The sequence below is a fragment of the Lacerta agilis genome, chromosome 17 (genome assembly GCF_009819535.1).
Source record: "Lacerta agilis isolate rLacAgi1 chromosome 17, rLacAgi1.pri, whole genome shotgun sequence".
NCBI classification, from domain to species: Eukaryota; Metazoa; Chordata; class Lepidosauria; order Squamata; family Lacertidae; genus Lacerta; species Lacerta agilis.
In genome coordinates, this window is record NC_046328.1 from 39,183,899 (window position 1) to 39,207,528 (window position 23,630).

The following is a 23,630-nucleotide window of genomic DNA, read 5'->3' on the forward strand; positions in this document are numbered from 1 at the left end:
TTCTTTTTTTCAAAAAACAGAAAAAACAAGGGGGAAAGGGGAAAGAGAGGGAAAAGGAAAACAAACAAACAAACAAACAAAAAGACAATTCAGAATACATAATTTCATTCCAGGAACACAAACCGTTATTTGAGTAATCTGTACATGTAATCTGTACAAGTTTATTCAAGGTATATATTTATTAAATGAAAAAATAAAGGCTTTTCTTTGTTTTCAGGAAGCCCCACCCGGCCAGTGGAATGGTGGCGTGGGTCCGCCTGCTTCCGCCTCTGGCTTGGCATCTTCACCAGCCTCCTGCCTGCTTCTCTGCTCCGCTGCCCCATCTCCAGGCTGCGGGGGCACTGGAGGGGGCACCCAGGCCGGGGGGCTCTCCTCGCCCTCCCCTCCTTCCTTGGGGGGCTCCTTCTCGTCCTCCTCCAGGTCCAGGCCCAGCTCGTGAGGGGGCACGGAGATGCCCAGCTTGGCTTCCACCCTCCAGAGCCTCCCCTGGACCTCCTGCAGGTTCTCCTTCAAGGTCTTGACGGACTTCAGGCAGTCGTGGCAGCTGCGAAGGTCCTTTTTCCCTGCGGGGAGAAGAGCAGCGTTGAGGGTCCCGGTGGATGCCCCAGGGAGGGGCAGATCCTGCACCCTGCTTGCTGCAAACAGAACAGGAGGAACATTGGCAGCAGCGGTGGGGGGGGGGAGGGTTGTGTCATTTTGCAAAAAGCAAGCAGGGTATTTTTTATTTTTTATTTTTTTGCTTTTGCTATTTTTATAGACTTGGAAGGGACCCCAGGGAGTCATGTAGACCCACCCTCTGCAATGCAACAATCACAGCGAAACAATCCCTAACAATTGGCCAGCCAGCCTCTGTGTGAGTTGCTCTAGTCTCACTTGGCCCCGGGACGGGGGGGCAAGGCAGGGCACCAAAGCCCCCACAGACATTCATCCATTGCCCCTCTCGGGCTCCTGACGTTTCGGCAGCTGTTGTCTCCCCCCCAAAAAAGCAACCCCCCCACACACCCCAGATCTTTGCAGCCTCCTTAAGGACTAGCAACTTGCTTTTGTTTTTAAAATGGAAGCAGAGATGCTCATGAAGCCGGAGCAGACCCTTCTCCCTGAGGAGGAGGAGGAGGAAGAGGAGGAGGGCACAGGGATCTTGTTGGGGGGCAGGGGGAGCGGCCCACCCTCCCCCACTTACGTTCCCGGCGGTGGCGAGACTGACGCTCCTGTGCTGCCCCCAGCTCTTGAATGAAGCCCAAAATCTCATGGTGGGGAATCGGGAAACTCGGAGCGGGTTGGGAGGAGGGTGGCTGGGCTTCCCCGGGTGCTTCCTGGGAGGGGAGGGTGCCCAGGGGCTGGAGGGCCTTGGCAGGGCTTTCCGGATCGTCACCTAAAAGAGAAACCCAGCAGGCCAGGAAGCGAAGGGGGGCCGGGTGCGCCCGACCCCACTCTGTCCCCCCACCCACCCTCTCTCTTCGCTTACCATCCTCAACTGCCCCGTCTGGCTGTGGCTCAGCTCTGGGTGCCCGCCGAGGACAGCCTGGAAAAGAAGATAGCAGACCCTCCAAGTGTCCCTATTTCCCAGGGACAGTCCCGGATTTACAGAAGCCAGCCCAGTTTCTGGTTTGATCCTGGAATGTCTCTCGGTAAGGGAGAAGGAGGTTCTCCTGCACCATCACCCCCAGTGGAGAGCCAAGGAAGTCAAGCGCCACCTGTGCTTGCAGGTGAGCCTCCGTCCCACACACCTGTCTGCCAAGGCCTTTGCCCTTCTGCCACCTCGCCCCCCCCCCAGGCTCCTCTCTGCTGGGGTCTGTGCCAGCGCCCAGGGCAGGCAGTTCTCCGTTGAGCAAACCCTTGGGGTGCTTTTGAGCCCCCACCCACCCAAGACCCGCTCCTCACCTTCTCCGACAGCCGCCTCCTTTGGCCCGCCTTCCTGCTTCCCCTTCTCTCGCTTTCCCTCCTCCCTGATTTCCGACAGCCTGCGAGGAAGAGCGGGAGTCTTCATGGCACCGAATATTCGCACCCTAATTTTATTTCATTCCTTTTCTTAAATTTATTGCCTTTGTGTGTGGTTCTCCCCCTCCTTTAATCCCCATGACAACCCTGGAAGGTGGGAAAAGCCGAGAGAGTCACTGGAGCAGTCTAGGAATCCCGGGGAGGGTGGCCAAGAGCTTCTCAGGGGGTTCCCACTCCAGCCCCCAATGCAACCCCAACCGCACAGTCTCTCTGGCCTTCCCCCTCCCATCCTTGGCCCAGCAAAGCCAAAGAGTCCCGAGTGGAGGGTCCCAGAGAGGCCCACCCCCTCACCTGTGGTCTTCCTCGTAGCGGGATCTGGAAGAGGAAAAGGAGGCGGATCAGACAGGCCCTTCCGAAAGGATCCCAGTCAACTAGCCGACCCACTGTTGGGCCACACGGGGGGTTGCCAAGCCAGGCTAAGAAGCAGGGGGCTCCCCTGCAGAGTTGGGGTTAGCACCCAAGTGGGAGCAGGGTTATTCTTTGATTACATGCTTATTATTATATTTATTCATATCCTGCCTTTTTCCCGGACTGGGACTCAAGGCAGCTTGGGTAAAGGGTAAAGGGACCCCGACTGTTAGGTCCAGTTGTGGCACTCATCTTGCTTTACTGGCCAAGGGAGCCGGCGTCCAGCTTCCGGGTCAAGTGGCCAGCATGACAAAGCCACTTCTGGCGAACCAGAGCAGCGCAGGGAAACGCCGTTTACCTTCCCGCTGGAGCGGTCCCTATTTATCTACTTGCACTTTGACATGCTTTCGAACTGCTAGGTGGGCAGGAGCAGGGACTGAGCAACAGGAGCTCACCCCGTCGCGGGGATTCGAACCGCCGACCTTCTGATCAGCAAGCCCTAGACTCTGTGGTTTAACCCACAGCGCCGCCCACTGTGTAAGGCAGCTTACACAACTCCAAGCGGACAAAATGCAACAAGCTGAAAACGTATGAAATGCAGTTGTTAAAAATCAATCTCCCAAAAGGCTTAAAACTGTGTTAGAATGGCCTTATTGGAGGCTGGTGGGCTCTCCTTCCTTGGAGGCTTTGAAGCAGAGGTTGGGACTCCTGTGCTCCCTGCATTGCAGGGGGTTGGACTAGATGACCGTTGGGGGTCTCTTCCAACTTTACCATTTTGAGACACGATAATGCATTGCAGCCTGAGGGCTGTATTCCTTTCTGGAATACCTTCTGAGGGCCACATGCTGGTGGTGAGCTGGGCCAGGGCCAAAAGTGAGCAGAGTAACCAACATAAACTTTTACTTGGTACATTACGCCGGTTTCTACACACACAAACACCTCTTTTGCATCCAGGCAAGCAAAAGGAAGGATCAGACACATCCCTAGAGAGGGTGCAAAGCAGGGCTGGCGAGGAGTGTAGCTGACGGAGAGGTCCAGAGGGCCACACTGATCCCCCCCCACCTCCAAAGCCAGAGGTCTGCATTGGTGCAAAAGCACGCAAGCTGAGCCGAGAACCAGAAAGAACCTCTGGAACGAACCATAGCAACACCTCGGCTTGAGGACAACCCCTGATGTTTCACCTGTGCTTTACCTGCGGCAGCGGTGGTTGCAGGAGAACCAGCACTTCATCGCGCAACGGAGGAGGAGAGCAGCCTCTGCTCCAAACAGAGGAAATCATCCTGGAATCCTCGTAGATCTCCGGGGAACCGAGAGTGCCAGAATCTGTGGCCAGTTGTGAGGTCACCACCTGCTCAACCGTGGGCCAGAACACAGCCTGGTCTCTTCCTGCAATCCAGGGAAAGCACAACTCCAAACCGAACACGGAAACCTCTGCACTTGTAAGGCGGATGTTCTTCCAAATGCCTCTTTAATGCCTCTGAATGTCCAGAGGTGGGTCTCCTCGATCTTTTTCGGGGAGACAATTTTAATTTTATTGCAGGGGTCAGCAAACTTTTTCAGCAGGGGTCCGGTCCACCGTCCCTCAGACCTTGTGGGGGGCTGGAGTATTTTTTGGAGGGGGGTGAACAAATTCCTATGCCCCACAAATAAACCAGGGATGCATTTTAAATAAAAGGACACATTCTATTCATGTAAAAACACGCCGATTCCCGGACCGTCCGCGGGCCAGATTGAGAAGGCGATTGGACCGGATCCGGCCCCCAGGCCCTAGTTTGCCTACCCACAGTTTAAACCTTTACTTAAATTTCTCTTCTACTAGCAGCCAGCCAGGCCTGTATTACCGCCCTCGGAAGGTGGTGGGCTCTCTTCCACTGAATGCTTTTAAGCAGAGGTTGTGTGCCCACCCGTCAGGGATTCCTGCATTGCAGGGGGTTGGACTAGATGACCCTTGGGGCCCCTTCCAGCTCCACGATCCTATGATTTTATGGGATCCTGGAAGGACCCAGGGGGGAGCTTTTCAGACAAATCGGCAAACAGCACTGGTGGGAAAATGAAGCAATAAAATTTGCCTAAGGCCTGATAATAATAAATTTTTATTTGTACCCCGCCCATCTGGCTGGGTCTCGCCTGCCTGAGACACAAGGACTCTTTTTCTAACTGGTTGGCATGGTTTTACTATGGGCATGGCTAAAAAACAAAAACCAGAGGACTCCCCTCACATTATTTTTTGTGGCGGTGGTTGTTAATTTAAACTGTTTATCCCTTTAATAACTTATTGTGTCATCTGGTTGTTGTTTTGCATGTGTTACCTAAACACCAGTTTCTGGGTGGGATTCTCCATTATTTCCCCCGTATGTTATCGTTACCTGTTTACCTACGAGACCAAAATACCCCACATGTGCGCACTCGACCACTTCGATCGGTAGAATTGGCCTTGCCACAGGTGCCACATAATCTCCGTTCCATCTTTGTAAGAACTCGGCCGTTTCGTGTGGCGGCACCTACACCTTGGGAACTCCCTGCCTGTTGACATCGAGCAGGTGCCTCCGCGGTGCTCTTTTCAGAGCCTCTTAAAAGCACCCTTGTTTAGAGAACTCTGTCCAGGTGCTTAGAAAGTGGAGGTGAGCCGTAATCTGTTTCAGTATTTTTACTTTTTCTAAGTTTTAAAGTATTGCTGTTAATTATTATTTTCGTTTTATCTCTTTGTAAGCCTCTTTGGGGCATCCCCCCCCCCCGTAAAATCAAGGACTGTATAAATTGTATGAATAAATGAATAAAGGTAAACAAATGTTGAAAGAATTTCATTTTAGGGGGGGAAAGCTGGTTCCTGAAATAGGAAGGACTCCTCACAATATGTTCACTCACATCTGTTTTTTGATGAGGACCACAAAATAGCTGCTATTAGGTGTGATATCAAAAAGTAGGGTGTTTTCAGCCAGAATTCACCTGAACTCAGCTCCGGCACCTGTCAGGTGGGCGCCATTGCCATTATAAGAGACCAAATGGGGAGTTCATGGTGAGTTCCGGCACCTCTTTTTCTAGAAAAATAGCACTGGATGTTTTCAAGGCAGACAAAAATGTTTCTCTTGATTATAAAATGTCCCTGAATCCTTGAGGGGACATCACAGCCTGCTGTTTCCTCTCTTCGCCACAGTGAGGCGCTGCCGCCTCAAGCACATATTGCCATCCAACCTTAGGGTATTTGCTCCATCCCAGAAACGTCTACTCAGATTAAGTAACAGGTAGGTAGCCGTGTCGGTCTGCCATAGTCAAAACAAAATAGAAAATTCTTTCCAGTAGCACCTTAGAGACCAACTGAGTTTGTTCTTGGTATGAGCTTTAAGTAACAGGTAGGTAGCCATATTGGTCTGCCATAGTCAAAACAAAATTAAATTAAAAAATTCCTTCCAGTAACACCTTAGAGACCAACTACCGGTAAGTTTGTTATAGGTATGAGCTTTTGTGTGCATGCACACTTCTTCAGATATGCATGCACACGAAAGCTCACACCAAGAACAAACTTAGTTGGTCTCTAAGGTGCTACTGGAAGGAATTTTTTATTTGATTTTATTCAGATTAAGCAACTCCCACTGGCCTCAAGAGAACTTCCTTTCAACCGGCCTGCTGGTTTAATCTGGCCCCTGTGGCAGTTTATTTCCTGGGGGGGGAAAAAAAAAGCTCAACAACTTCAATCCTAAAAAAAAAGGCAAGCAATTTTGGTTGGCCCTTTGGCCGGCCCTCACAGCCCTTCATTTCATCAAATCTGGCCCTCTTTGAAAAACGTTTGGACACCACTGCAGAATTGTGTGTTTGTCTGTGTGCAGGGCTGCAGCTGAGAATACGCGCAGCCCTTGGGCAAAGCTCTCTCCTCCTCCATGCATTTGTTTAATCCTCTTTTAAAGCCATTCCAGATTGGTGGCTATCCCTGCTTCATGTGGGAGGGGGTTCCCCGCTGGCAACAGGGTGCTCCCCCTCACCACAGAAGTCATTTGGGACAGAGGTGAATCTAGGTGCACCCCTTTAAACTACGCAACTGTCCCTTCAGGGGCACGGCAACCCTGTCCAGAACTGTTGAACTCCTCAATTCCAGGACCTGGGAACTTCTCAACCACAAAGTCTCCATCCTACCAGTGTTATAAGAAAAAGAACTGCTCCTTTATCCCTGATGGGGTATCCAAGAGCCTGTGCAGAGTCCTTATGTAGGTTCTCTATCAGTAGGAGAAAATAACAGAGACCAACCAGAGACTATTGAGAAGCAAAGCAGCTAATAAGCCTGATCTTTATTAAACTGTTGCAACAGGGTCCCCCACTCACCCCACGCAGGGAGGGAGGAGAGGAACCTAGAACTATGGAGCAAAAGCTCTTATATTAACATTTGAAAACTGCCTCCCCTGTAGCTCAAGACCACCACCCCACCCTCCAACATCATACATACATCACTGAAGGAGCGGTCTACAGCAGAAAACCTGTGTGTCAGGATACCTCATAATGGTCACTGGTTGCTTTTACCTGGGCATCCTGGCCATTCTTTTGTGATGGTAAATACTCAGTTCCTGAATCCAACTCACAGGCTCACCCTATTCATACACAGATACGCCCTCAAGACAGGATTTGTGAGCAAAGAGACAATGGAGAGGCCTTTCCCATTCCTTCCTCCTTGCAGAGAAACATTTGAGGTCAATTAGGGAGAGTCAACATGGTTTCAGGATTGCTCTCCTGTACTATTTCAGGCTCCAGTACTTTGGCCACCTCATGAGAAGAGAAGACTCCCTGGAAAAGACCCTGATGTTGGGAAAGATGGAGGGCACAAGGAGAAGGGGACGACAGAGGATGAGATGGTTGGACAGTGTTCTCGAAGCTACTAACATGAGTTTGGCCAAACTGCGAGAGGCAGTGAAGGATAGGCGTGCCTGGCGTGCTCTGGTCCATGGGGTCACGAAGAGTCGGACACGACTGAACGACTGAACAACAACACTATTTCAGACACATGGTTTATATACAGGTAGGTCTGCCATAGTCAAAACAAAAAATAAAATAAAAAAATCCTTCCAGTAGCACCTTAGAGACCAAGGCGCTACTGGAAGGAATAGTTTATATACCTATGTATGTGTTTGCCTTGTAAATTTATGAACATATGATTTATATATATGAGATCTTAGAATTCCTATAACACCAGGATTCAGGATCAAGTTTGTTGGCCCTTGTCCAGTGCGCCAGAGCACCTGGGCACCTGTTTAAAACAGTCACAGCCTCTCCTGAATGATTCAGATGCCACAGAGAAACAGAACAGGGTGTCAGCAGCGTACTGACAACACCCTGCCCCAAACCTCACAAGGACCGTTCCCAGTAGCTTCCTTTAGTTATTCAACAGCCCTGGGCAGGGCTGACCCACTCATGAGGCAAGGTGAAGTGACCGCCTTGGGCGGCAGGATCCACAGGGGCAGCAGGTCTGGCTTCCAAGGGGTGCATCACCCACTGCCACGGTGGTAAAAGCTCCGGCACACTCCTTGGAGACCGGATCTACCAGCTCCTCAGCGTGACCCCCCCCCCCCCAATGCTGCCTCTACAGTGGCCTTTCTGCAAATAGGAGGCGCTGCTGCTCTCTTCCTCACTTTCTTCCTGATGTAGATCATGGAATCATAGCATTGGAAGGGACCACAGGGGTCATCTAGTCCAACCCCCTGCAATGCAGGAATCTTTTGCCCAATGCTGGGCTAGAACCCCTGACTCTGAGATTAAGAGTCTCATGCTGAGCTATCCCAAACAGATATTCACTCACCTCTTCTTTCCTGATTGGCGGGGGGGGGGGGAGGTGGGGCACCATTTTGAGGTTTGCCTCGGGGGTCAAAACATATCGCAGCCCTGGGGTGCCCATTATGGGAAACCAGCAAGCACAATCCGAGCACAAGAGCAGCACTCTTCCCCTCCTGTGGTCTCCAGAAACTGGCAATCAGAAGCACGGCTGCCTCGTCACTATGGAGGCAGAGCGCGGCAGCCACTGTGGCTACTGGCCCTCTCCTCCTCCATGAATTTGCCCGATTCCCTTCCGAAGCCAATCCAGATTGGTGGCCATCACTGCCTCCTGCGGGAAGGGGATGTAGTTGGCCTGATCCAGCAGGGCTCTTCTTCTTCTTCTTTTGCATAAATGTAATTTATATTTACACAGGCAACCGTGTCCTTAAACACAGCGGGGATAAAACATCAAACATAATTCAGCTACAAGGCGATGCCAACATAGAAGCACGTATACTGACTCCCAGAACGGGATCCGTGCTAAGCGAAAGCACAAAAGCTGGACCAAACTCCCCCACGCAGCCTGGAAAGGAGAGGGAAATGCAATGGTGGGATTCTGCTCGTCAGCTCTGGGGCTTTCCCCCTTACGGGCAGCAGAACCGCTGCACTCTCAGCCCAACACAGCAGGGCAATAACAGCAACAATATTCAATAATGACACGGCCATAATAGTGATTTTTCCCAGTGCAAAAAAATAAGGAAGGTTGACAGCTCTGGAGTTTAGCAAAGGAGCAAGAATCATCATAGGACTTTTCATAACAACATCAGCACAACAGCAATAATAACAATAACAATAATAATAATAATACCCTAAATCTTAACGAAACAGCCATGCTAGTAAATATAAAAATAATGGCAATTATTTCCCCGTCAGTATCTCTTTAAAGGGGAGACACTCTCTCTCTCCGTGTGTTTTTGTCTCTCCTTTTCCCTTCCTCCTTCCGGCCCCTCCTTCCCTCCTCCGGAAGTGACGCGACAGCCCGCCTTCTCCCGCTCGGCTTCCCGGAGGAAGTGACGTCGCCCTCCTGCCAGCCGGCCTGCGCGCGGCCTGGCATCCTTCCCTCCTCCTCCCTTTACGCCCACCCTCCGCCGGAAGTGACGCGAGGGTTGAGTCAGGGCCCAGTGGGCGGCCGACGAGGCGTTTCCGTTTCCGGTGGCTGGAGGCTGGGGGTGGGTGAGGGACTTTTGAGTGGGGGGGAAGAGAGAGAGAGAAAGGAAGAAAGAAGGGAGGAAAGAAGGAAGGAAGGGAAGGGAAAGGGGGACGGGGGGGGCAGAGAGGATAGAGGAAAGCGGGGCGCGGAGGGAGGAGGAAGAGGAGCAGCCCGGGCGGAAGGACGGAGCCCCGAGGCGGAGGCGGCTCAGGTGAGAGGCAGGAGGCGGCGGCCTTGGATTTGGGGCCGGGGGGGGTCGGGAAGGGGGTCTGGGGAGGGGAGGGGGTCCTGGACTCCCCCTGGGCGCCCCCCACCCAAGAGGGGCTTCCAGAGGGCGATGAAAGGGGGTCGAGGGGAGGAACCTCAGTCTCTCTCGGCCTTTCCGCCAGGCCTACCTCGCAGGGCTACGGGGAGGATGGATTCCTGGGGGGGGAGGGGGGAGAGAGGCATGCTCAGCAAATATAGTATTGATATGCCTCAATGTTGAAAATCAGCATGTAATTTAAAACAAGACTTTGGAGGGTGCAGAGGGAGGTGTCATTCAGAGGGGGGGGGACAGGGGTGAGGAGGGGGGGATGTTCACTCTCACGTTACACACACACACACACATATTTATACCACACATCTCATGGGGCGTTTGGTATTACTTCACCCTCGTGTGGCACCGCCAAACGTTCAGAGGGCTTTGCGTAACAGCAGCTTGCAATCCTTGCCATGGCCCTGCAAGGTAAATCTGCATTCTTGCTTCCCCCACCACCACCACCCAAAAAAATGCAGGTGGGGAGGGGGGTTGTTTGTGTGCAAGTGGCTTTCCTAGTAAGCCACCTAGTTTGCTCACGGCCGAGGTGAGATTTGAACCAGGGGCTGCCCCGTTTACACTGCACCGGGTCTCAATATATACTTTAGGTGTGTAAACTTGTGTGTGAGGAACAAAATGTGAACGTGCAAGAGGGATGCTCTGTAGTGAGGGGTTGGAGAGAGAACTAGGGCAGAGGGGTGGCAGTGGGGGTGGTTGCTGCTGCATTGCTGCTGTTATTGTTCTTGATTGACCCCCATACGGAGCAGTTACAGTGAGGAAATCCCTTCCCCAAAAATGTGGGGGAAAGGTTTGGGGAGGAGCTTAGGCAAGTTCAAGGAGGAGGAGGAGATGTAAAGCTTCCAAGTTCAGGAGCAGCGTGCTTCCGAATGCCAGTTTCTGACACGGCAAAGCCAACCACAGGGTGGTGGAGGAGGAGGAGGAGGAGGAGGAGGAGGAAAAGAACGTGCTTTATTCTCGCAGCCATCCTCTAGGTAGGTCAAGTAACAAGACGGCACCCAGCCGAAGCCGCCGCCTTGGAATTTGAACCCGGGCGTGAATCTTAACTCTGGGCTGCGTATACTCTTGCACTGGGAGAGAGGGTTGCCTTTAGGTGGAACTGGGCTCTGGAGGTAGCTGCCTGCCTTCCTCTGCCCTCGAAATCTTCGGAGCCAAGGCTGTCTTTTTCCTTCCAGTGCTGGGAGGCGAAGGGTGTTCTTCCGCAGGGAGTGGGGCCCGTCCCCCCCTTGTAGGGAGTGCCAGGCGCTCTGCAGGAAGGCTTTGGAGCATTGTTAGAGCGCAGGGAGCAGGTAATCCCTTTATGACTCCCCCCCTTATCATTTTTTGCCGGCTCAGTCAGAAGAAGGAAGGAAAAATCTTCCTCTCTCAAATCCCAGTTGTTGGGCTGTAGGGGGGGATGTTCTCTTGGCTTAAAATAGTCTCTCGGTGACTTCACTGTTCAAACACGGGTGTGGTGGAGGGAGAGGAAGCCAGGAAGAAAAGGTCTCTGGGGGAGGACCGGCTGGAGAGGCTCATGGGCCCCCACCAGCCATCCTGTGAAGGCTGCCAGACCGAGCAGCTTTCCTGCAGGCGTGTGTGTGCGGTGCATGTCTGCTGATAAGGGTTTGGGGTCGGGAAGGCTTTTTCTAGCACTGGCTCCTGGGATGCCCTCCCCACTTCCCCCTGTGGCTTTGCCCTACTTCCAAGCGGAGCCCCCACTCCCGACCCCATGCTGGTGAAACTTCGGCAGGAACAAACTTTCACATCAAACTCCCCTCCCTGCTCAGGGGCCTCCTCTGTCCTGACTTGCCCCTTTGGCAGCTGCTGCTCTTAGGGGGCTGTTCTGGGAGCAGGGATTGAGCAGCCCCCCTGCCTGCTGTGGGTGGACCCGTGGTGGCTCTTTGGGAAATGGCTTGCTTGGGGAATGCCGTCCAGAGACTGGTCTGAGTATTGCTTCCAGGGCAGGGAGCCCACAGGGACACGGAAGGCCACCCATCAGTGGATTGGGCTTGATGGGGGTTTTATCAATATGGAATAATCTGAATCAGACATGGATATTTCTCCTTCTTCTGGTGGGACTTGGGTTTGTTCCACACACACCCCTGGCCTGCCCCATAGTTGCTGGTCCTGGGTGGGAGGCCAACCCCCTAACTGAGCTCCCTCCCAACTCAGGAGAACTTCCCCCACTCACCCACCTCTCTCTTTTGGCTCTAAAACTTTGCTGGTTGCTGGCTTGCCATTTTCTTGGGTTAAAGGGCAAGATCAATAAGTATCATCTGGCGACACTGACAATTACTTGTGGTTGTGAGTTGGCGATGGGGGATCCCTCTTGTGACAAAGCCATGGAATTCTGCATGGTGGATGTCCTGGGCTGAGAAAGTTCAGCAGCTAATAAGTCCTAGAAAGTAATCATGGTCTCTCTCCCTCTCTCTCTCCTCCCCCTCTACCCTTGGAACATCCAGCAGGAGCAGAAAAATGAAGGCAGGCTGCCCCATTGTGGAGAAGCCAGAGGGCGGAGGAGGTAAGGGCTCTGAACCCTTGGGCTCTGTGAATTCAGAGGCCGGACTTCTTCTGAGAAGCTTGACGCCTTCTTTGTCTGTGAAGAAACTGTCCTGTCTTCTCCTTCCTTGAGATGTTATCTTGGCAGATGCCATTGCTTCAGGACTGATCCAGGCTGTTGGCCTTGCAGCTTGATTTAGGGGGCTCTCCAGACAGGAAAGCAAAGTGATAAGGTGGTTTTGGGGGGGGGGGTGGAGAGACACTGCAGAGGCGCTTTGACTGCGTAGTGGTGACCATATCAGTCCACGAGTCTTGAGACCGCTTGGAACTGTTGATGATGTGAAGCAGGACGGAGGAACAGGACTCCAACTGCCACTGACCTCCTTGCCATTGGCCAGTTGCCATGCTGGTTGCTGGGAGGTGGAGCCCTGCAGGGTCTAGAGGGCCTCACAGGTTCCTGATCCCTGGTGTCAAAGAAGCCAAAATGGTGTGAGGGCCAGGGGCTACACAATGCTTCCTCCTGGGATCTTGCACCTCGGAAGCAGCAATAGCTTTAGAGGCCAATTAGGCTTAATAGCCAGGTGACCACCAACAGAGGCTCTCTCCATGGAAAGAAAGCGGCTCTTTGAGAGTTGGGACCCTCGTTCCTCTTCTTCCCCTGAAGTCTCCCTCTGTATTTGGCCTTCTCTCCAGGCTACCACTTCCCGGACTGGGCCTACAAGACGGAGTCCAGCCCAGGCTCCCGCCAGATCCAGCTCTGGCACTTCATCCTGGAGCTGCTGCAGAAGGAGGAGTTCCGGCACGTCATTGCCTGGCAGCAGGGGGAGTACGGGGAGTTTGTCATCAAGGACCCCGACGAGGTGGCGCGGCTGTGGGGCCGGAGGAAGTGCAAGCCACAGATGAACTACGACAAGCTCAGCCGGGCCCTCAGGTGAGGGGTAGCAGGGTGCGGGCCCAGGGAATGTGGGAGCTGAGGGCCTGAGTAAGAGGGCCTTTTTCTTTTCCGCAAAGTCATCCCTGTCCTGTTTGAAATGGGCCCTGGTGGAGATTTCTGCAAGGGCAGAAGGCTGGGCTCTTCTCTGGCTCTCTCTCTGGCTCCTAAGTAGGGCAACTTGAGATACGTGCTCTCTGTGGTTTGCAGGGTTCTGCAACCTGAAGTGTTTCGGGTGCAATCCTAGGTCTGCGTCCCAAGCGATAAGGAGTCCTTTTGAAGGCAGAAGGTTTTCCTTTGGGAATTGTGCTGTCAGCCTTCCAGGAAGTTTCCTAATCCTGTTCTGCGTCTGCTCGTGAAAGTCCAGAGGGTGGAGGGTACAAAATGGATCCCTAGATCAGCCACAGCTGGCTTCCTGGGATTCAGTTGCCTCATTGTGGAAGTGAGGCTTGAACGTAGGCATGCTGTTTAGGGTGGCAGGCACACAAAGTTTCAGGCTTGTAGATTTGGAAGGGATCCCAAGGGTCCACTTGTCCAACCCCCTGCAGTGCAGGAACCGCAGTTAAGTCATAAGAACATTGGAAGAGCCTGACGGTTGGCTGAGGTCCTGGGGGGGTCGGTCATTTAGTCCAGGATCCTGTCCCCACAGGGGCCAGCCAGGTGCCTTGATGGGAAGCCCACAAGCCCTGAAGTTTCCAGCAGCTGTCATCCAGAGGCACTTACTGCCTCCTACAGTGGCGGGAGAACAGCCATCAGGGTGAGCAGCAACCATTCAGGGGTCTCTCTAAGCTGAAAGGTTCAGGGTCTTACAATCTTGGCTGTTTGGGCCTTGCAAGTTACTCTGGGGGAGGGGGCAGTCCTTGACTGAGAAGCCCCCCCCTGGAGACTCTGGGATTGAGAGGGCTAACTGGCGAACAGGCTTGTTCAGACAGGAGAAGAGGGCATGAGTGCCATCCTCAAATATCTGAAGAGCTGTCACATAAAAGAGGCAGCGAGCTTGTTTTCTGCTGCCCCAGAAGATAGGACCCAAACCATAGATTCTAATGACAGGAGAGGACATTCTGACTAAACATCAGGAGGAACTTTCTGTATCCAGTGCAGGAGTCTGGCTGGTTCCTGCCATGGGCTCTGCTTCCACGATGCATTCTAGGCAGCCCTCTGGGTGCCTCTTCTGGGTCCTCTGCAAGGCTCCCTGCATTCCTGTCCTCGCCCCCTCCTCCTCCCGATGAGGCAGCCAGAGCTGTTGAGCCAGCGCCAAGACCTGAGGGCGCACGCCATGTGGTGAACAGGTTGCCTCTTCCCTCTGGCTTCTGTCCCCAGGAGGTGGTGGCTGAGCAGACGGGAGCCCACAGACTTGGCTGCCGCTCTGCCCTCTGCTCAACTCCTCGGTGGCGGAGGCCCAGATCAGCAAACAAGGCGGCAACCTGTGCACAATGGGAGAGGAAGGAAGTAACAGGTCGGAGGATGCAGGCCCAGCCATTGATCCCAGAGAGGAGGAGAGGCAGAGCCCTGCCCTTGCCACCTCCAGGAGCCTCCAAATGGCACCGGGGAGACAAAGCAGCACGACTGGCCCGACAGGTTGACAGGAGGAACCCGTCTCCCATTTTGTTCTTCCCTTCAGGCGCCTCTTTCAGGAGCAGCGGAAGTTGCCTTCTGTCTTACCCAGTATTGACAACACTGATTGGCAGCATTAGCAGCTTGCCCGGTTGTGGTCTGTGAGGACGTCCCTCTGTCCCTGTGGGGACTGGGCCCAGGAATCTTCTGCATACAAAGCAGGTGTTCCATTCATGAGCTCCATCCCTGCCTGTGAAAATAAAGGAGGGTTCTAGGTGTTGCAGTCTTGTGCCAAGGCAGACTCTTGGTCCATCTAGCTCACTATTGTAGACTCTGACTGGCATCAGCGGCTCTCCAGGGTTTCAGGCTGGGGGCGTTCCCAGCAGTAGCTGGCCGTGCCAGGGATTGAACCCGGGCCCTTCTGCAGCCAAAGCAGGTGTTCTCACCACTGAATTACAGCCCCTTTCTTACAGATCAACTAAGATTCCAGTCCTGGTGTTTGCAAATGAAGGGCTGATCTCAGTAGGAATGTGGGAGGTTTCCAGGGATTGAACCCGGGGCCTTCTGCAGGCAACCCCAGTGCTTTCCCCACTGAGCTGCCTGGACGTAGCATTCCTCACGGTTAGCTGGCGCCCTTATTTCCTTCCTTCCTTTAACCTTTTGGCAGATACTACTATAACAAGCGCATCCTCCACAAGACGAAAGGGAAGAGGTTCACCTACAAGTTCAACTTCAACAAGCTGGTGATGCCCAACTACCCCTTCATCAACATCCGGCCAACAGGTAAGAAGAAGGGCATTGAGCGCCTCTCCTCCTTGCCAGCTGGAGGACGTGGGGACACCCATTGCGGGTCCATCCCAAGAGCAGGGGAAGGAATGCGGGGACCAGGGAGGTTGGGGGAGAACTTCAGTTCACTTCCCATGGAAAGGCAAACCAGCGCCAACTCATACTTTCCAAAAGAGCCATTGGACAGCAGAACGGACTCCCTTGGAAGGTGGAGGACTCGCCTCCCTTGGTGGTTTTCAAACCCTACAATTCTGTGTTTCTGTTACTGCGGAAGAAAGAAGCTGCTGTCTTGGAACAACATTAGGGCTCCTGCAGGAACAAGTCTGGGCAGTTGCTGCCTGGTGTTGCTTGTTCCAGTTCCCTTTCTTCTTCCTCTCGGGTCCGCCCTGCGCTCGCCTCTCTCTCTCTCTCTCTCTCTCTCTCTCTCTCCTTCCCTCCCTCCCTCCTGGCTGCCTGGGGCTGGCACTGAGCAGGCAAGGAAGGTGCTGGAGTCCTGGAATGCCTCCCAGTGTGATTGCAGCTTGTTTTCTTTCTTCTCCCCTGTGGGGAGGTTGACGCAACAAACCTGTTTGGCCCTTGCCTCCTTTGCCCTCACCCCAGATATTGGCACTTCCTTTCTTGTGGGAAGTGGCAGCCTAGGTGGCGTGTGGGTCTTTGTGCCTGAGTGTTTCCCCTATGCAGGAAAACGGGAGGCCACACCAGCCATTCCTGGCCAAAGAGGATTTTTCTGTTGTTGTTGCTGCTGCTACTGCTGCTGCTTTTTTATCCCACAAGGTGGCATATATGGTTCTCCCTTCTTCTCATTTAATCCCCACAACAACCCTGTGAGGTTAGGCCGAGAGGCAGAAACTGGCTCCCAAGGATACATGGTGAGCTTTCCTGGCTTGAGTGGGAATTTGAGCCCTGGTCTCGCCCACGCCATAATAATAATAATAATAATAATAATAATAATAATAATAATAATAATTTATACTCCGCCCATCTGGCTGGGTTTCCAGCCAGAATATTAAATATTAAAATACAGTGGTACCTCGACTTAGGAAGTTAATCCATTCCGAAGGCGCGCTCGTAAGTCGAAATCTTCGCAAGTTGAAGCCGCCATCTCGGAATGGAAAAAAACTTTGCAAGTCGAAAAAACCGCCTTGAAAACCTTGTAAGTCGAAGTATTGTGCCGCCGCTTCCGAAATTTTCGACTTCCAAAGCGAAAGCGGCCATTTTTTCGCCTCCGGAGGTCATTCGGAAGTCGAAAAATGCGGAAGTCGAGTCGCTCGTAAGTCGAGGTACCACTGTACAATAGTCTATTAAACATTAAAAGCTTCCCTAAACAGGGCTGCCTTCAGATTTCTTCTAAAAGTCTGGTGGTTGTTCTTCTCCTTGACATCTGGTGGGAGGGCGTTCCACAGGGCGGGTGCCACCACTGAGAAGGCCCTGTAACTTGGCTTCTCGCAGCGAGGGAACCGCCAGAAGGCCCTCGGCACTGGACCTCAGTGTCCGGGCAGAAGGATGGGGGTGGAGACACTCCTTCAGGTATACAGGGCTGAGGCAGTTTAGACCATTAAAGGTCAGCACCACATGCGAAAGGCTCCTTACAGACCCTCTTGGGCATTACAGTTGGCAGAGTGGGGGCCTCATGGCTGTGTTCAGGGGGTGGGGTGTGTCTGGGTTCTCCTTGGCAGTCCCCTTTTCACAGAAGTGCGTTTGGCACCTTCCTGGTACAGTGTCTGCCATACACACTGCAGACTCACCTTTTCACCCTGGGCCTTTGACCCTGGAGATACCTCTGTGTGTTTCCAGGTCCCACCCTATTCCCATAATTGGTTTTAAACTGTTTTGAATAATTGAATCTTAAAACTGTTGCCACCTGCCCTGGAACCTGGCGGTGAAGGGCAGGCAAGAAGTGGAATAAATAAGAGTGACGATGGTGATAATTTCTGTGGGCTGGAGCTTTGAGAGGGGGGCTGCGAGACCTGGGGCCTGGGGCTGCTCCTTGAGGCAAGCCCCTGCAGAAGCCCGCCTGCCCCTCGTAACACTCAGACACGCCTACATTCCTGACGGCCCTCCATCTCCTTCCTCCTCAGGTGTCGTCCCCCAAAGCGCCCCTCCTGTCCCGTCGGCCTCGTCCCACTTCCAGTTTTCCCCACTGGACAGCCACTCGCCCACCGAGGACGCCCAGCCCAGCCGCTTCTCCGGCCGGCCCCTCGCCTCGTCCGGCCAGGAGACCCTGAACAACGGTGGCCGCGGCGAGAAGTCTTCTCCAGCTCCAGAGCTGGAGGGAGGGTCTCCGGACTGGCGCCACGGAGTGGACCTGCTGGCATCCCGCAATTCCGCCGCTGCCGCTGCTTCCGCAGGTGGGGTGAGCCACCAGAAGCGCAAGCCGGACTTGGTGCTGCCCCTCTTTGGACGGTCGGGGGTGTACCCCGACCCGCATAGCCCTTTTGCCGTCTCCCCACTGCCGACCCGTGGAGGGGTCTTGAATGTCCCCATCTCGCCGGCCCTGTCGCTGACCCCCACCCTCTTCTCGTACAGCCCCTCCCCGGGCATGAGCCCCTTTGCGGTGGGGGGCAGCTGCTTCTCCTTCAACCCCGAGGAGATGAAGCACTACCTCCACTCGCAGGCCTGCTCTGTCTTCAACTACCACCTCAGCCCGCGGACTTTCCCCCGCTACCCGGGCCTTCTCATCCCACCCTTCCCCTGCCAGCTGCCTCCGGAGGACCCGGCCCAGTTCCCCATCAAGCTGCAGCCCCCGCCTGTCGGCCGCAAGAACCGAGAGCGGCCGGAGAGCGGCGGCAGGCCCGGGGCCCCTCCGCCATCCTCCCCCCAGATCAAGGTGGAGCCCCTGCTGGACCGCCAGGAGCCCGAGGGCAGGGAGTCCCCAGGGAGAGAGGGAGGGTGCCAGTCAGCCTCCAAGTCGCCCACCTGCAAGAGCGCCCAGGAACAGCGGGAGAAGACCCTCTTTGCGCGGCCCGTGGCCCCCTCCTGGCCGCCGGCGGCAGCTACAGCGGCTCACCCCCCAGCGCCCTCCCAGGCTGACCTTCTGGCCGACGAGAAGAAGCCCAAGCAAGAGGACGTCTCGGTTGAGAAGCCCCCGCGACAGACGATGGGGGAGCCAGCGGGGGCCCCGGAGAAGAGGGAGGACTCCGCTGCTGTGATGCCCCCCAAGCTGCGCCTCAAGCGGCGCTGGATCGACGACCGGCAGGCGGAGGGCCTCAAGGAGGAGCAGGGGGGCAGGAAGCCCTACTGGGGAGCCCTGGACACCCCACACATCCTCCTGGCCCCCAAAGCTGCCGTGGATACTTAGGACTGTAGAGGCCCCATGGCAGTGGCGGCGTTTGTGTGTCTGCTTTGTAACGTAGCAAGATTTGCCTAGCCAGGTGGGAAGGGGACCGAGAGGAAAAGGAGGAGTGGGGAGGCTAGAATGGTTTTATGAATTCTAGGGGTGTGTGTGTGTGTGTCTGTGTGTGTTGCAGGCAAAAGGCTGTTTTGTGTCGAGGCCTGCCTTGTCTGCAGCCACGTGGCCCCATCTATGGCCACTGCGCTGCCTCCTGGCGGGCTTCCACTGACGTGAAGAGACTATTTTCTCATGAATTCTGCCCCCCTCTTCCCTTACAGTCTTTTACAGAAGCAAGAATCTGTCTGAATGTACATAGTTCTTTTCTCTGGAGATGGGGGGGGGCAGTGGGGGGGTGGGTGGACCAGGCGGAGGATTTCCTAGCCATTCAGAACTGGAAATGTGTCTCGTATCAAGCTAGGAAAATGCTTTATTTAGCCACCAGGACATCGCACTGTCTTTGATCCTTTTTAAGAGCGGGGGTAGCAGGAAGAGGAGACGGAAATGACACTCTGCAGAGCTGGTGGCTGCCCCCTGGGGCAGGGGAGCCTGGGGTCTGAGCCGGCTGGAATGAGGGCTTGGCAACCATAAGTGTTACTTTCAGGACTTTGTGGGGAGGGAGGGGGACACACCGAATGGTCACGTTTTTTAACAAAAACTTTTTTTGAAAAATATTGAAGAAGCCATGATGAGCAATTGTAAAACCTTTTCAGGGATGTGCAAGGAATGTGGTTGTAAACGAAAACCTTGAATGCCTTTAACAAGACCCCCCCCCTCTTTAATTTCCCTCGGCGGTTGTGGGCAAGGGGCGCTGGGGGGCAACTGAGTGGAGAAGCGGCTGGGAGCTCCCACAGAATGACTATCGGGGCGTCTATTTCTCCCTCCCTCTTTTTTGGGAGCTGGGGGTGGGCAAAGCTCCCCCAGCCTTTTCCGTCTTGCCTTAACTGCCTGCTTTGGAGACAAGCGCTGGGAAACGGAGAGGCTTCTGCCTGGTGGGGTGGGGGGGTGTTGTTTTCTACTTTGGGCCCGGAGAGGGGGCACGCAGCTCAGGGTGCGAAGATGGGCCTGGGTCCTTCTTGCGGTTGCAGCATGGCGGCAGTGCCGGAGAGCTAGGAGCAGAGTTGGGCAGGCCGGATCGGGTCGCCCGTCTTCTGGTGCCCGTGGGCACTGTCCTAAAATGCAAGGTCGTGTGGTGGGCAGGGCACCCCTGCGGCTGCTCCTCTTCCCCCTCTGCCAAGGTGGCCCAAGGAACGGAAGAAAGCATGTGCATGCAGGGCACACTTTGTTGACTCTCCAAGGGTGACCCCGCAGAGAGGGGGAGGTCATGAGAGGGGGCCCCCCAGTGCCCGTTCTTCTTCCTGCTACTGAGAAGGTGAGGGTCCCCTTCCTTCCTTGCACTTGCTGGGATTTGTGGGCAGTTGTGGCCCCAACACAGAGATCACCCCTGTGCAAACTCTTGCTTTGCCTCTTTGAATGTCCCCTTGTCAGCCCCCGCACTTCCTCTCTGCCCCCCTACAGCTGGCCAGGTTCAGTGAATTCCTGGTGGGGTGCGGCTGGAGGACATCAGGGAAGCTGTTGGCTACCAGTTTTATTTAAAGACTGGTAAGGATTACCAAGGAAAATACTGTAGCTATGTTTTGGGGGTGGGAGTTTTGGGAACGGGGAGGGTCTCACCGCAGTGTGCCCCCTCTTCTGCCACGAGCGCTGTGGCTCTTGCTGGGCTTCACGCAAGTTCACCCCCCCCCGGCATCCTGCGCACGAACAGCCTTACGGACCTTGGAGTTGGGGGGTGGGGGGCTGCAGGTCTTTTCCCCGGACAGGCAGGGTTTGGCGGAGGTGGGCTCAAAACTCAGGGACTGAAACATGACGGCCTTTTCTTCTTCCTCCTCTTCAGATGAGTACATGCAAACCTTCAGTCTATTGTACCCAAGTGCCAGACTCCACGTCAGGCGGGGCTGGGGAGCAAATCCCGTGGGGGGGGGGGTTGCGCGTGAGAAATCCCGTTTGCACTTCTTCAGTGAGAATTTGTGTCTTAAAAAAACAAAACGCCCTAACCTTTGCTGTCCCTTTTCTCCTCTGCCTCCCTCCCGTCGATAGCCATGGCAGTGCAGAGGGGCATGCCCCATTCATGGACGGTGGCGAAAGGGCTCAGGGTACCGGAAGGGCATGGAGGGGGGGGGAAGTGAAGTGATCTGCTGTGTGTGTTGGGGGTGGTGTGTGGATACCTTTCCCCTTCAGCTGGCTCAGGGAGCCATCGCTGTGGCTTTGCAGGGGCCGCAGCAGGCAAGGCCCCTCCTGGCTTCCGAGGGGAGGGGCTCCTCTTTTTATTTCTGTAGGAAAAAGCAGCCGCGTGCTTTAGAAGCAGAAACGCCTCTCCCATTGTGCCAAATACTCAAGCCGGCGGGCGGCTAAACTCCTATATATTACGACTGATCAAGAGTGTGTTGACCTTTTTTAAAAAAAAACCCACAAAAAACAAGAATTAAAATACTTTTTTGGGACAGTGTTTAGGTTTTGCTGGCCTTGGGAACGTTGGGGAGCAAGGAAACATCCCTGACAGAAGGAGGAGGAGAGTGGTTCTCAGGGGGCGGAGAGGGTGAACGGGGGCACCTCCACTTCTCCCCCCCACACACACACACAGACACAGCTTGCTTCCCCCCCCCCTTTTCTAAGGTTAACAGGCTGACTTTGGGAAAGGGGCCTGACTCAGCCTCCCCTAACTAACGTCCATTTATTTCCTGGCTCGCCCCAGAAGAGAGCAGCAGGCATGTTGAGTCTTGTTGGGTCCTGGGGTGGCGTGCGTGTGCCTCATCGCCCGGGACTCCTGCGTCAGGGGATGCATAATCCCCAGGAGCACCTCGCCCTGGGATGGAGCCGGACTTTGAGGCCGAGATCCGCCCTGCCTGCTGCGTTCCCTTCCTTCCAGCATGTGAGGAAGGTGGCACCTGCGCCGGCCTCGCTTTGGCCAACTGAGAAGCCATTTCCTGTTACCCGCCCACCCCAGACATCGTGGGGCGTTGTTGCCGAACTGCTGTTTTTAGGGCAATGCGCCCCATCCCAAACTCCACACACACAAAAACATACATACACACATGCAGACAGGCGGGTCATGGGTGATGCATATAGTCTGCACTTGTCCCTTGAAGAGAGGTAAAAAGGGTTTTTATTTAACCTTCAAGGGAGGTTTATATTTGCTTGGTTGCCCTTTTAATTCCATAACTGTTTCGCTTTTTAAAGAAATAAATGTAACTTTTTTCTCTCTTTTTTTCTTCTTCTTCCGTCTTATGGATCCTGATGGGTTTTAAAGAGAGCTATGTCTTTGGTTTGGAATAATTTTGATTAGATTTCTTTGAAAAGAAACAAAGCAACTTTTATTTTATTTTATTTTTTAGTGTTAAAGTGACAAAGTATTTACCGGTGACTTTTTAAATTTTATTATTATTGTTGAATCATTTTCCATGAGACATGGTCCTGTCTTTATGATGCTTTGAGAGTCTGCAGGGAGTAAAACACATCCGAACGGCAACTCTTAACACTTGAGGTATTTTTATTTTGTCTGTGTAAAGCAGGATTAAAATTGTGTGTAAAAAAAAATTTTTTTTAAAGAAAAAAAAATGTAAGTAGTCCTCATGCTTTCGTGCAGTGCCTTTTAGACGTTCCACTTTCTATAAAGTCTTCAAAAAAAAGTTTGCATATATATTATATATATGATGTAATGTTATAGAAATATATGTATAATATACATATTTTTTCCAGGGGTATCTGATAGCTCTGTATTTTGTTATGGAAGTTGATATGAAAAGTATTTTACCTCAAATTTAAAGAAGTTAAATAAACCTTTTAAATAAGCCTCCCAGAGTCCTTTGAGTCTCTTGCCTTCTTGCAGCCTTGTAGGGACAGGGGCGAGATCCAGGGAACTGTCCGCGCAGGAAGAGCAGGAAGATGGAAGCTGAGCTCCGCGGGGAACCAGCCTGTGCACCAGGGTTTAGTTACTCCGTCATTAACTCTGCCCATTGCTCACCACAGCCATGGCTCAGGGTATGCAGCTCCTACTCTGTGGACACGGAGGGCTGGTGCCTCGTTCTGAAACCCTGCAGAGCCACTGCTAGGCAGCGTAGATGCTGCTGACCTATAAGGCAGCTTGTTAACTTCCTGTTGAATCGCCCCTTAATCCGGCAGCTTGAGGACTAGAATCTTGGTTTTTTTGTTTCTTAGCTTAGTGGTAGAGCACCTGCTTTGAATGCAGAAGGCCCCGGCTTCAATCACCATTGGCATCTGTCCCCTGCTTGAAACCCTGGAGTGCTGCTGCTGGTCAGTCTAGACCAGGCGTCCTCAACCTCGGCCCTCCAGATGTTTTGAGACTACCATTCCCATCATCCCTGATCACTGGTCCTGCTAGCTAGGGATCATGGGAGTTGTAGGCCAGAAGCATCTGGAGGGCCGAGGTTGAGGAAGCCTGGTCTAGACAAGAACTAGGTGGGATTGGCATGAGGCTGACCCTGGAGGGACTGTGCCTCAGTTGTGTTCGAGAGTCCCTGGGTGTGCTTTGAAGGCCCAGGATGCAACAAGAGGAGTAAGTAGCTCTGAGTCTGTCCTGCCCTATATTTCCAAGATGGAAGAGGAGCGGAGGCTGAAGAAATGGAATCGAGTCCAGCGCAGTACCGTGTCATTTTTGTCAGGTTTTGTCTTGGGAATGCTTTGACCCGGGTTCTAGGTGCTCCCAGAAGAGGGTTGAGCTCAGCTGTGCATGTATCAAACACATTCCTTTGTTACCCTTAATCGTAGACAGATCGGGGAAGGGCAGGTGCACAGCTTGCCATTTTCAAATTTGTAATGCATGAAAACAAACCGGTAAAAGCGCACAAAGCTTAAAATGAACCAAAATCCCCTTAAAACACAAAGTTGACCGGTGTTGGCGGCATTCACAAGACCTCTTGCACGTTTTCAA

General features: G+C 53.5%; 2 protein-coding genes across 4 annotated transcripts; one reads left to right on the plus strand and one right to left on the minus strand.

Annotated features, from left to right (window-relative positions):
• Nucleotides 1–213: 213 nt before the first annotated feature.
• Nucleotides 214–3,593, minus strand: LOC117061496 (spectrin beta chain, non-erythrocytic 4-like). Its single transcript, XM_033174332.1, has 6 exons — nt 3,539–3,593; nt 2,290–2,313; nt 1,882–1,961; nt 1,466–1,522; nt 1,181–1,372; nt 214–563 (listed from the first exon to the last, which is right to left on the minus strand). The coding sequence occupies exons 1-6, from the start codon at nt 3,574–3,576 to the stop codon at nt 214–216; spliced, it is 741 nt and encodes a 246-aa protein (XP_033030223.1). The 5' UTR covers nt 3,577–3,593.
• Nucleotides 3,594–9,404: 5,811 nt separating this feature from the next.
• Nucleotides 9,405–18,819, plus strand: LOC117061962 (ETS translocation variant 3-like). 3 transcript variants are annotated; one of them, XM_033174976.1, is made up of 5 exons: nt 9,405–9,500; nt 12,047–12,105; nt 12,777–13,014; nt 15,236–15,351; nt 17,433–18,818. In XM_033174976.1, the coding sequence occupies exons 2-5, from the start codon at nt 12,060–12,062 to the stop codon at nt 18,650–18,652; spliced, it is 1,620 nt and encodes a 539-aa protein (XP_033030867.1). In that variant the 5' UTR covers nt 9,405–9,500; nt 12,047–12,059; the 3' UTR covers nt 18,653–18,818. The 3 variants fall into 3 exon arrangements, with proteins under 3 accessions (XP_033030867.1, XP_033030865.1, XP_033030866.1); XM_033174974.1 differs by having other exon boundaries at nt 9,462–9,500; nt 12,050–12,105; nt 17,433–18,819; XM_033174975.1 differs by lacking the exon at nt 9,405–9,500 and adding an exon at nt 10,728–10,894 and having other exon boundaries at nt 17,433–18,819.
• The last annotated feature ends 4,811 nt before the right edge of the window (nt 18,820–23,630 follow it).

Excerpts from the sequence above, each read along its gene's own strand:
- LOC117061496 (XM_033174332.1), bottom strand. The coding sequence starts at position 3,576 with ATGAAGTGCTGGTTCTCCTGCAACCACCGCTGCCGCAG. Across the intron at positions 2,314-3,538 it reads TGCAACCACCGCTGCCGCAG|ATCCCGCTACGAGGAAGACC; the intron begins GTAAAGCACAGG and ends TTCCTCTTCCAG. Across the intron at positions 564-1,180 it reads GTCTCGCCACCGCCGGGAAC|GGAAAAAGGACCTTCGCAGC; the intron begins GTAAGTGGGGGA and ends TTCTCCCCGCAG.
- LOC117061962 (XM_033174976.1), top strand. The coding sequence starts at position 12,060 with ATGAAGGCAGGCTGCCCCATTGTGGAGAAGCCAGAGGGCGGAGGAG. Across the intron at positions 12,106-12,776 it reads GAAGCCAGAGGGCGGAGGAG|GCTACCACTTCCCGGACTGG; the intron begins GTAAGGGCTCTG and ends CCTTCTCTCCAG. Across the intron at positions 13,015-15,235 it reads AAGCTCAGCCGGGCCCTCAG|ATACTACTATAACAAGCGCA; the intron begins GTGAGGGGTAGC and ends ACCTTTTGGCAG.